General features: G+C 49.0%; 1 protein-coding gene across 7 annotated transcripts in view; it reads left to right on the forward strand.

Annotated features, from left to right (window-relative positions):
* The window catches only part of PHF12 (PHD finger protein 12), a 29,503-nt gene that overhangs the window by 5,565 nt on the left and 11,501 nt on the right, over positions 1 to 12,437 (forward strand). For 4 of the 7 annotated variants that reach the window (XM_081844068.1, XM_081844066.1, XM_081844067.1 and 1 more), the window contains one exon: positions 10,917 to 10,989. In XM_081844068.1, the coding sequence (XP_081700194.1) occupies positions 10,917 to 10,989 (73 nt within the window). Of the gene's footprint in view, positions 1 to 795; positions 1,018 to 1,336; positions 1,471 to 9,983; positions 10,275 to 10,916; positions 10,990 to 12,437 lie in introns of those variants that run through there. The other 3 variants (XM_081844069.1, XM_081844071.1, XM_081844070.1) reach the window with 3 other exon arrangements.

A 12,437-nucleotide genomic window follows, 5' to 3' on the forward strand; every position in this document is an offset into this window, starting at 1 on the left:
TTCTGTGATTCTGTCTCCTTTCTGGGCACTGTTTGCTAGCTTCTCAGGTTACTGCTTTGAGGGCACAGGATCAGCCTCCTCTGTCTGGTTTTTTGACTCAGCACCTCAATATAGAGCTGTCGTTTTTAAAGAGCTAGAGTGAGCTTCTCTTAAAATGAAGACCTGGCAAGGCAACTGCGGAGTCCAGCATGCTCTTTTTTTTCTTTTTCTTTTTTTTGTGCCATCTGCAGTGGTTTGAAATAGCATAACTTATTTCCTTTCCTCACACGGACTGGGCGTTCTTGCCTCCCTAGGGTAACCTTTGGGTGTTCATTGCCTTCATGTGAGTTCATTGCCTCTGTCTTTACTGTTCACTCTGCCTGTCGCCATTCCATTCTTTATACAAACCTGGAAGAAGGTCTTCGCTTCTTCCTGTCGTCACATAGAAGCAGCGTTGACAGGTTTATTAATACTTTATGATTCTGATTTGTTTTTGTTTTTTTAACCTGTCATTTGGCCCTAGGAACATAGAAAGCTGCCTTATGCTGAGCCATTGGTCTATCTAGCTCATCATTGTCTACACCAGGGGTGGGGAGCCTCCATCCCACATGCCTAATCCTGCTCGCCAGGCCTCTGCACTTGGCCCATCAAGCCATTTCAGGCAAGCCACAGTTGCTTGCCCTACACCTGACATCATACCGTCTGGTTATCAGGCATTTGGAAAGTCCTGCCCAGGGGACTTTGCAAAGTGTCGATCACATGATGCCATTATGATGTCAGGTGATTGATAGGTGGGTTGCCCTGCAGGGGAAGATAAGGATTTGGCCTATCAGGCCAGAAAGGTTTCCCACCCCTAGTCTGCAGTGGCTGGCAGTGGGAAATCAGAAGATTTCCCAGCCCTACCTAATACCAAAGAAGATTAGAGAAATGCATGGAGGAGGGGGCTATGATGGCTAACAGGCACGATGGCTCTGCTCTGCCGCCTTGGTTGGAGGCAGCAATGGTTCTGAATACCAGTTGCTGGAAACAGAAGGAAAGGTGAGTGTTGTTGTGCTCCAGTTGTGCTTTTGGGCTTCCCATTGGGGCATCTGGTTGGCAACTGTTTGTGAGCATAGGATGCATTGGCCTGATCCAGCAGACTTGCCTGATTATTTTATTGGCACTCTCTTCCTCTTCCTCCTCCTCCTCCTCCTCCTCCTCTCAGTGTTTCAAATGTGTAGTGTACCACACAGGGCACTGCTCCAGGTGTGTATAGGGAAAAGCATTTCCCAAACAGTTTTCTGGTGCCTGCTTGAGGCTCTTCAACATCAGCGGCTGTCAGCTAATGACTCCTTATGCTTTTCGGCTTGCTAGGAGGGGCTGTATGCTTGGTTGTGGAGCAAATATTCGGCTCCTGGATTGTGACAGCAGGTGTTGGGAAGGTTCTCTGCCAGAGACCCTGGAGAGCGGGAGCCCGTCAGAATAGACAGTTCTGGACTGAATGGAGCTGTGGTAGGTAGAAGCTTTGCATCTTCAGTTTTCCTCTTTGTTAACACCAGTAATATATATGGTGAGTGCACTGAGGGGGTTTTGTGTCTTTGAAGCTGGAAGCGGTTGGCTGGGCTGCCTAATGTCACAGCTTGTTGTGGCAGGCAGGAGGGTCCCTGGCCAAGCCAGTCAGATTCCTTGGCAGGCGCTGAGTGAGCTGTTAGAATCCCAGGGAAAGGGCAAGCCTGGCTGGAGGGCCCATAGAGAAACAAAGGGGGGCAAAGGCTGGAGGAAGTAGAAAGATCTGGGAAGGCTTTTGTGATTGGCTACTGGTGATGGTAATAGGGGAGCCTTTGGAAAGGAGAAGTTGTGCATAGGAGTTATGGGTGGCAGGAAATGCACATTGATTTCATGTAATGAACCAAATCTCTGGTTTCACAGTCTCTATATCATTCTTATCAGTGATGTTGCATATTCTCCTATAGTGATCAAGCCTTCATGCAGAATCATTACTGCAAAGAGCCAGCTATTAGTTATACACACACAGCGTTAAAGGGAACAGTTTTGAACAAGGATAAACTTCTGGGTTCACAGTAACGTCTGCTGTTATATCACCTTAGAGACAGAGTTTCATCAAGTATCTTTTTCAAATGCAGTTTTTCCCTCTCACATACTCTGTTATATCAATGTAAGTTATAAAAAGAATACTCCACCCTTTCTTCATAAATGAACTCTGCACATCAATTAACAACACAGCCAGAAGCAATATAAAACAAAATAAATAATCAGAAAAGAAGAAGCGGTACTCAGCAACACAGAAAGAAATTACTGTAATAGTAATCACAATCTCGGCCAATCTCAAATTGTATTGGAAAATGCCAGGTTTCACACCTGACACCTGAAGGCAATATAGTATTGCAGCTAGGCAAGCCTCCCTTTGGGGGGGGGGGAGCATTCCATGGAGGTGGTGTCACCTCTGAAAAAACCCTGCTCCTTGTAAATTCATGCCAGAAATCAGCAGACGAGAGCACCTAGAGCAGCCCCTCTTTGTTAAATGTGAGGGCTGTGTTGCAGGACAGAGTGTTTTTCCAGCAGCTGGGCCCCAAGCCATTTAGGTCTTTATAAGCAAGGAGCAGCACTTTGAATAGAGTCTGGTAACAAAGCAACAACCAGTGTAGCTCACATCATTTCTAGAGTCATATGCTCCTGAGCATCTAGTTGCAGCCAGTATCTGGTGCCTGCATTTTGCACCAGCTGAATGTTTGCAGACTCTTCAAGGGCAGCCCAGGTAAAGAGTGTGCTACAGTAATCAAGCCTGGAAATTTACTTGGTCATGAACAGACTTGGTTGGTGATGGCCATCGCTATGACTATTGAGTGGCGACTTCCGTTTTTCCTTCCTGTGATGGTTTTCAGTGAAGCAAGTTGACATATTCAGCTGGTCATTGATCAAGAGATGTGTGGGCCATTTATTGATTGCAAACAGTGTGTGCAAAAACGAAATGCTTTCGTGGGCAAACTGAGTGAAGTTATTCTACGTGAGTGTTACAAAAGCAAGCTCCCTTCTCGTGAAGTTTGCTGTGGGAAAGGAGAAGAGCCATGTTTGAAAACAGCCTTTGTTTACTAGCAGTGTGTTGCGAGACTTCATTTTGTGGGTTCTGTTCCCATAGCGCTTCAGGGTTGGAGTGGATCTTATCATACTTGAAGCCCTTGGAGGACTAACTGATTAAATGAGTCCAAGGCAGGTGAAAGACCAAGGATTCTGTAGCTTCCAGAAGTCATAAACTCTGGTTTAAAAATAATAAGTAAGGGTGGGTTTTGACTCTTGTTTACGGGCTGTGGGTAAAAGGAATCAAACAGACTGAGAGCTGCATCATTTAACTGCAGCTAAAAGCAAAATGTGTAACTTCAGAAGCCTTGTATAGGAGCGGAACTTAGCACAAAAGGGGCCTGTCTGAGGCTGGGCAATTGGATAAGCACCCAGGTCGGTCTGTTGGCGCCGGCATGCATCTTGGGCCTCTGGAAGCGAGTGGTTGCAATTAAGAATCCAGGCTCATTGTAACTTGAACCGGGTTTTCTTTGCCCTCGACCGCCTTCTTTGGGGGGCGGGGGCAGGAATCTGGTGCTTCGTCGGACGTCCTCTTGCAGCTCTCAAGAGCCCCCTTTTCCTCACAAGCTCCCCCAAAAATTAGTCCAAAGCACGTACAGGCACATGTCAGGGAACAGTCTCTGAGGCGCGGCTGGCGTTCGGTGGTAAAGCACATGATCTGCCTGTTGAACAGAGGTGGAGGGCCTGTGGGCCCCTCCCCACACATGTTACTGGACTACAACTCCACAATCATTCTTGGCCATTGGCCATGCTGGCTACTGGGAGATGGAGGCCAGTAGCCCCTGGAAGACCACAGGTTCTCCATCATTGGTATAGGCTCAGCTCCCAATACCCACGGTTAAAGGATCTCCGCTGACAAAGACCTCAGCGTGGAAGCCCCTAAAGAGCTGCTTCTGTGCAGGGAATCCCATATTGTGTTAGGTGAGTTGTCTGTCTCATTAGGTGTTGGGAACCTAAGAATCTGCCTTACACTGAATCAGACCCACGGCCCATCTAGCTCAGAATTGTCTTCAGTCTGGGAGCATCTCCAGGGTTTCAAGCACGGGAACTTTCACCAGGAATACCTGGAGAACTGTTGGGGATTGAAACAGAGACATGAAAGCTAGGAGCTAAATGGCACCTTAAACCTATGGGCACAGCAATGGAATGCCTAAGAGCACTTTTTATAACAAGAATACAAAGCTGAAACTGAATGAGCTGCAGCTAAAATATTATTTTAAAAAAGTCCTTCCCGTAGCACCTTAGAGACCAACTAAGTTTGTTATTGGTATGAGCTTTCGTGTGCATGCACACTTCTTCAGATACCTGGTGGACTTCCACTTCATGCGTCTCAATGTGGTGCCTTCCATAGTTCTAGTCACAGGTAGGTAGCCGTGTTGGTCTGCCGTAGTCGAAACAAAATTATTCCTTCCCGTAGCACCTTAGGGACCAACTAGGTTTGTTATTGGTGTGAGCTTTTGTGTGCGTGCACACTTCTTCACATACCAGATCATAAAATATTATGTTCATTTTTCACATGGTCTAGTCCTTCCCCTGTCCGCCCACCCCTTATATTCTTATGAGGGTCTCATCTCCAGTCTTCAGAGAGTAACTGGAAGTGGGGAGGCAGAAAATCCTTCCACTCTGCAGTTTTAATCTGAAATCTTAAGCACAGTACTGCACCCAGAGCTCAGAAACTGCTCGCACTAATGAAATTCCCCGTCACAAAATGCGCCTAGAACAATGAGAGTTTCGAACACTGCTTCTGCACACAAGCAAATGCTCTGCTGCTGAGCTATGGCACTTCTCCAAGTTTAATATAGTCCCTTAGCCCACAGGAGCTGGGCTGGTGAGCATCATGGCTGTGCTGGGCACCATTCAGAATGCAGACTGCTCCATTTACCCCGTGGTCCTCTGTTGTAACCCACCCATTGCAGAATAATGGAAGCCTTCAGGGAAGAGACGAGCGATAGCCCCCAAGAAGTTTTTTGTGAGAATTTAACGATGGCAAAAAAGGAGGACACAAACTGAGGCATCAGTCTTGGCAGGCTCCCCGACCACAAAGGCCAAACTGGGCTTGGCAAAAGGTTCAGTTAATTCAGAGTATATAACAACACTTTTTTGTTCTGGGATTGAGGATGCTGGATCCCAGGGTGGAAGCCTCCCTTGCGCAGCAGAGTCTTGCCACGTTGAGCTCTTGGCTTGGCTGTGTGCATCTCTCTTGAGTGGAGGCTCTGGAATCTGTGCTCTTGACTTGGTAACTTGGCACAGCCACTGCAGCACAGCCACTTTCGCTTCCTGCTGAAGATCCTCTGTGCTGCCCATGGGCTGATTCCTCTGTGGCAAACGGGCCTGTCACAGATCCAAGGGCAGAATGGTACGGCCTGCTTGGAACCTGTGGTTTGTGGGGCTTGGAGCAGATGTGGATGGATGTTTGGGGCAGGGTGTATGATAATATGTGTGCTGTGCTGTAGTTCTTGTTGCCAAAAAGTTTGCCAAAGGAGGTGTAGTGCTGTGCAAATAGTTCTTGTTGGTTAAAAGCTTGCCAAAGGAGGTGCCGGAAGAGGAAACATTGGACTTCTCAGGAAGCATTCATCACACGTTAATCATGCCATTAAAAAAAAAGAATGCAAATCTTCCAGCTGCAGATTGGAAGTCAGGTATCCTGTACTGCCCTTTTCCCACTTGTTGAGAGTGAACTAGAAATTGCTGGGGTAGGGGTATGTGTGTGAAGCCTGGGAGCAAAAGGGTGCAGTCCCCTCCCTACAAAACCACAGCAGTACTTCCTGGACTGCCTGGCAGGTGGCATTCAGCTGTGGTCTGATTGCAAAGCAGGCACTTAGTATTGGGCAGCTCTTTCAGGAACTCTTTTGTGTCCAGCCAGGAAGAGGAAAGGCTTGCTTCCTGGGAAGTAAAAAAAAGCGGCCTAGCAGTACGAAGAACCGCCCAGCTTGGTTGCATCGCCCTGGGGAATTCTGTGCCTTACTTGAAAGCAGGCCAGAGGTGAGAGAGAGAGATTGGGGCACATTGTTAGTAAATGCCAGGGTACAGGCAGCATGAAACCCAGGATAGCTGATAGCACGCTTGGTTGTTAGGTAGTAGTTTGTTGTGGGAAGGTATCTGATGTACCGGCCTTCTTGCTTTCAGCATGCTTCTGAAAGGTTTGTGGTTTTTCAATCCGCACAGACAGCAATGGCATATTGCATTTCATCTAAATATTGTCTTTCACCCCCCCCCAAAGTGTCGGTTTGCAGCCTATATTTAGCCTTTGGAGGATGGCCATATCAGAGGAGGTGAAACACAGCCATCCTTGCTAGCTTTCGGGAACGCCTCAGCCAGTTAGGCCAGAGGGGCAAAGGTGTGCGGGCAGGCCAGGTTAAGTCAAGCTGCTGCTAATTACCAGCACTGGGATTCCCCTGAGATGAGACAGGGGGATAAGGTGGTTTTTTTTCCTGCATGGAGGCCTTCCTGAAGAGCTGAACTTTGAGAAGACTGAACTGCTTGCCTCCTTGCAAGAACGTCTTGTCAGCTGCATTTGATTTCCAGTGGTGTCCCCCTTTCTTATTTATTTTTTGCATTTGCTCCAGGGACCATTTTGAAGCTTTTGCAAGCCCTGACTTCAGCACACCATAATTGTGGCGTTGTTCTTAAAAGGGCAGGTGGATTTTTCAGGGACCAAACTGGAGAGGCAGTAGGTCTCACAACCGCTGCTTCCTCCTCCCTTGGCTCCCCACCCCCCTGTGCCGGCAGGATCCTGACAAAGAGCACCACTGTGTGGAGGGAAGGGAGCTGTTTCCTGATCATTAATCTGCCTCTCGGAAAAAGATGTGCATTCTCCATTTCTCTGGTCACAGCCAGCAGCAGGGAGCTGCAGCTTGGAAAAATGTCTGCCAGCGAAACTGGCGGAGTGGCTGTGTTTTGATGGTGGCTGCTTCGCGGTAGGGATCGATTGTGGCCAGTTTAGATTGCCTGCAGGTGTTTTCACCCCCAGAAGGCTCTGAGGAGCAGCTGCAAAGAGAGGTTCAGGTGCCACACAGCTGTTTTGCAGAACGGAAACTTTGCCAATATCTGGGTGTTTCTCAGTGGGTCTCAGTTGCAATAAGCTGAGTTTGCTACTCGCTCACAGAACCAGGAATGCCCCTGAGGCCTCTTGTGCTGTAGCCTGGCTTAGAAATGAGAGGCCTGAACGAGCCTTTCCACTTCTCTCCTAATGTTATTGGTGGCAGGCCTGCAAAATGCACCACAGCGTCCTAAGTCTTGCAACAGAACCATTGAGCCGTTTCCCATTCTCCCATCCCTGGACAGCAGAGATGTTGGGGTAGCTCAGGTGCTTGCTATAATAAAGTTCACCTATGCAGACATCTTGAAAATCTCCTCCGTGTGGGTCTTTGTGGGGTGATGGTGCCTGACCGCTGGCGCTTGGGAGTATGGGATTATTTTCTGCTGGTATCCCTGCAGCTGGACTGCCTTTGTGGACTGAATGCTGGAGGTGCTGAGTTTGTGGGACTGCGTCGGCTGCTCTCTCCCAGCAGGCCCCTTTTTATTATGTGCATGGGGGGGTGTCTGCAGCCGCGGAGGTCAGGTGTGTTGGCGCATGATGTTTTCCCTAATTTTTGCATGCTGGATCCTGTTCTTACCTGGCTGCATTTTATTCCCCCATGCTCTGGAATGTCAATGTCATACCTCCAAGCGGGTGGATGGAACAACTTCAGCGCTGCTGGCAACCTTCAGTCTCTGATCATGACTCGCTGCCCCCTCCCAACCACCCAAATCTGCCTGAGGCCCACAGATAAACTGGCAAGCCCTTCAAGCCTGCTCACTGGAACTACTACAGCTGTCTTTTGAAACTTATTTTTTAAAAGCAGCTCACTCTCTACTATTTTGTTCCCAGCGCCCTTCCTACCAGGCTTATTGTGGTTTGGGGTGAGAGGTTTTGTTGCATCTTTGCTTGAAACTCGAACATGGGAGGTTAGGTAGCCAGGCTTGGCCATCTGTGACTGCTTCCAACCTTCAGGCTGTCGTGTGGGTTTTGGTTTTTTTCTTTCTTTCAAGAAATGGTTTGATGTGTGGATTTTCCACTGTGCTCTTGAGACTGCCTCAATCACACACTCCGGAGTCCACTTGCCGCCTCCCTGATTCCTGAGCTATGCTCTCAAAATGGCTGCCTGCCTCGTTCATGTGTCTTGATTTCTGAGCAGGAAGTTTCTGGGAGATCTGGTGTAGGCAGGAGGTACGCTGGGTCCAGGTTCCTGTCGTAGGTGTCTCTGTATCCATAGACCAGTTTCCAGAGAAGCATATCTGTGAGTTTTTAAGACTATAAAGCTTTCCGGTACAGCCTTGGTGCAGAAGGCAAACGCTCCACAGACCCGGCTTGACTTCTTCCTGCTCAGTGTTCTCTCAGTCCCATCTCTCACTTTCCTCTGCAACTGGCAGCAGAACCACAAATACTAGCCCAGCCTAGGTGGTGTGCCCACCAGGAGTAAAACACACCATCCTACCCCGCTCTTTCTGCCTCATGGATCCATTGCAGAGGGAAAAGATACAGCCACTGGTGGAGAAAGGACTTGGGCATGTGGCTCAAATGAGGGAAGGCCTGGCCTCAGCCTGGAACTGTAGTTTGTTGGATAGGTTTCCCTGGTAGGAAAGGGTTCAAAAGGAAGATAATGAAATGCGAGCCGGCTGCATGTGCCTCCTTAGAGATGGAAAGCCTGGATGTAGATATTTCCGGCCAATCACAAATGGAGCTGCCCTAATTCTCAGCATTTACAGAGCACTTCATTGCATTTCAGAGAGTTTCACTTGAGCTCTGTCGGTTTAGAACAGCAGCCCTGTAAAGGAGGCCAGCATTACCATCTGTGGCTGTGGTGATCTTTGAAGTTGGGGACTCAGGAAGCTCAGCTGCTCCTTCGCCTTTCGCTGTTGCAACGAACCTGGTGGCTTCTTTCTTTCTTTCTTTCTTTCTTTCTTTCTTTCTTTCTTTCTTTCTTTGTCTTGGGGTAAGCCAAGGTCCCTGCCTAGCATCTCCCTTTGCCTGTGTTGAGGCAGAGTGGCAACCTTTTATTGGGAGCCAAGAGCTGTTGTCAAAGGGCGCTGAGCACTTGTAGGGTACTCAAACATTATTGTGATCAAATTGCAACGATCAAGAACAGAAACAATGTGTGGTTACAGCAGGAGTCACCAGCGTGGTGCCCTTGAGCACAGTCGTGCCCACAGGGGCCTTCTCTGGTGCCCACAGCGTTGTCTCACCCTGCCAAAATTAGGCTTGGAAGGAGCATTCTGTTGTGACCAATAGAACGCGTTGCGGTGTGTGTGTTTGTGTTTGTGGTGTGTGCTCTGTTCTTCTTTTAAGGTGGTGGCAGTGTTTGCAAGGAAGTCCCCAACTAAAGTCACTTATGGTGGCAGAGAATTTCAGAACATGGTATTCGAAATTCACTTCTTTTGGTGTATTTGAAACCTAGATGTATGTCAGGATGGTGGGTGGCTGCCAGCTCTTCATGGAGCAGCTCTTGAAGCGCAGAAGGGAGCAAGGAGCTGCTGGAGGGGCCTCCTGCATTGTGGCTCAAGGTGACTTTGAGATTTTTCAGGCAGAGAGGAACCACCTTGCTGCCTCCATGTGAGGCCCACTTGAAAGTCTTTCCTTATTATCTTTGTCCCCCTCCACTTCTGGCTTTCTACTGTTGTATCTCCTCCTGCACTGAACTTCTTCATCTCTCTCTCCCTACCCCCCATCATGCATGACTCCCCACCCCCAAATGTGGGGCAGCACCACTGGGACCACCCATGTGCGGCCCAATCACAACCTGTCATTACTGTGTGTGCATGTGTGTCCATGTGTGTTCACATGCACGGGTGCTGCACGTGCAAATAGACCTCACACAAAGAAGGAGGTTCCACATTGCTAGTAGGCAGCACCCAGATGCATTTGCAAAGGCTGGCCTTCCTTTCCAAGCACGCTGCTGAACATGCATCCTTGGTGCAACTTGTCAATGTCTGACTGCCTTCATCATCCTGGGGTGCACTTTTGCACTGGTCAGCTATGTGGCAAAGTGTTTAAGGCTGTCACAGACAACAAAATGTCCTTTGCTCTAGCAGTAACTGGGGAAAGGGGCCAGTGTGGTGGGTCAGCTGGTGCAGAATGCTGCAGCACAATTGCTGATGGGAGTGAGACCCAGCCAGCATACAGAGCACCTTTGCTCAGGGATCTGCACTGGTTTCTCATTTGCTGCCAAACCAAGTTCAAGGTGGGGTCACTTTGCTTGTGGGATTGCCATGCCTCAAAATACCCACTTGGGTGTGCTTTCATCTGCACAATTGGCACTATTGTGGTTTTAAAAATAAAAACCACCAATATTTTAGTGTGGCAGTGCCAATCCTTTGAAACTCCCTGCCTGTTGACATTCACTGTACTCTTTGGTACCTGTTCAAAACATTTTTGCTTAGCAAAGCCTACCCAGATACATCGAAACTGCATGTATCTCTTTTTAACTCCTGTTGATTTCAAATCATCTTTCAAATGCTTTAAAATACCTGTTTTTAATCAAGCATCTTAATGTTTAATTTCATATTTTTGTAAACCATTTCATATTTCATAATTTCATATTTTTCTTAACAAGCAAGCCGTATATAATTTTTACTAATTAATAAGTGAAAGAAACTGGTGGCTGAGGAACCTGTGTCCTTCCTGCAGGTGCTGCTGGACTCCCAACTCCCCTCCTCGTGCTTGGCCCTTGGCCATGGCTGGCTCCTGGTCACAGCAGTCCAGCAACATCTGTAGGGCCCTAGGCTCCCAACCACCACCGGCCTAAATGGAAGGAAGGTGTGGCTTGCATGTCCTTGCCATTTGGAAATATAACGGCCTCCTTTTCTTCCCTCTCTCCTCCCAGTAATCCTCCGCTGAGCGAGGAGATGTTGCCTCCCGGGGAGTGGATGTGCCATCGCTGCACCGTGCGCCGGAAGGTAAAGACGCCTCCGCCCATGAGTGAACGGACCTTCTGGGCATTCGGATGTAATCTCTTCTCCTCCTCTTCCTTCTCTGGAAAGAACAAAAGGGTTGCAAACAGCTGTGGGGAAAGATTTGTTCAGGAGGGGTGGGTGTGAGAACATACAGCTGCCACAGACCAAAGAATAGCTTTTATAATTCCCAACGCATTATGAACACCTGTCTTTCTCAAGCGGGGCTGGGGGGAATGCTTCACAAATCTTCGGGAAAAGCTAGATTAAATTAATTCATGCTTTGAGCCTGGCAGGGAGGGTGATGAGAAAGCCGTTCCTTTCTTTACCTGCTTCTCCAGAACATGGCCAAATGTGCAAGTCGCTGGCATAGCTGTGACAAGCTAATTTGGTGGAGCCACATTCCCTGCCTTGCTAAGCCAATTCCAGGTTGTGTGTGTGTGTGTGTGTGCTTGCTTGCTTGTTTGCAGGGGGTGGTGGAGGGGGCGAGCTGGCTGTGACGGCACAGGCCTCTCCCTCTTTCAGGCCAGCTGCTCCCATTGCCAAGCCTCCCCAGTTCCTTCCGGCTAGCTTGGGAGAGGAGAGAATGCAATGACCTCCTGTTGTTTCCATAGCAGCGGGGGGGGGGGAGCAGTGATGAGTTACGCTGGGGCCCCCCTCCCGCCGCCAAAGCTAGGGAGGCGATTATTGGGCCAGGCTCCAACTTGTCATCAGAGATGCCTGCCCTTTCCTGCAGCTAGCAGGGCGGCCCAGCTGAATGCAAATATTGACTCCTGGGACTGCCAGCTTTCAGGGTGTGCTTGAAGAGGGAAAGAGCTGCTGGCAGGGCTGGGTGGAAGAGAGAGAGAGACATTTCAGAGTCCAGGGATTTTCTGGCTTCTCACGTGTCCAGCGATTCCCCCCCTCCCCAAGTGTAGGATTTCCAGCTCCTGCCTTTTTTCTGTTCTTAAAAAAAGAAGAAGAAGAAGAAGAAGAAAAACCAGTGTAGTAAAAGGAAGCAGTAATGGCCACCAACCTAGTTGACTTTAAAAGAGGACTGCACAGATTTAAGAAGGAGAGGGCTATCGATGGCTACTAGCCATGATGGCTGTGCTCTGCCTTCACAGTTGGAGGCAGCAATGCTTCTGAATCCCAATTGCTGGAAACCACAGGAAAGGAGAGTGCTCTTGCGCTTGAGTCCTGCTTGCGGGTTTCCCACAGGCATCTAGAGGGCCACTGCGAGAACACGATGCTGGACTAGGTTGACCATGGGCCTGATCCAGCAGGGGGCTCTTCTTATGTTCTTATGTATGACAGAAGGGCCCATGGCAGAAGCACTGGCATCTCCCATTAAAAGGATCGGGTAGCGCAGGGATTGCCACGGCCCTTCAAAAGTGGGACTCGCATCTTCCCTGTGCATTGGCCACAATGGCTGGTGATGGAGGGAGCTGGGGGCTGCAACATCTGGGCAGCCC

Source organism: Podarcis erhardii, assembly GCF_964252035.2.
Source record: "Podarcis erhardii genome assembly, chromosome: 16".
Classification (NCBI taxonomy): Eukaryota; Metazoa; Chordata; class Lepidosauria; order Squamata; family Lacertidae; genus Podarcis; species Podarcis erhardii.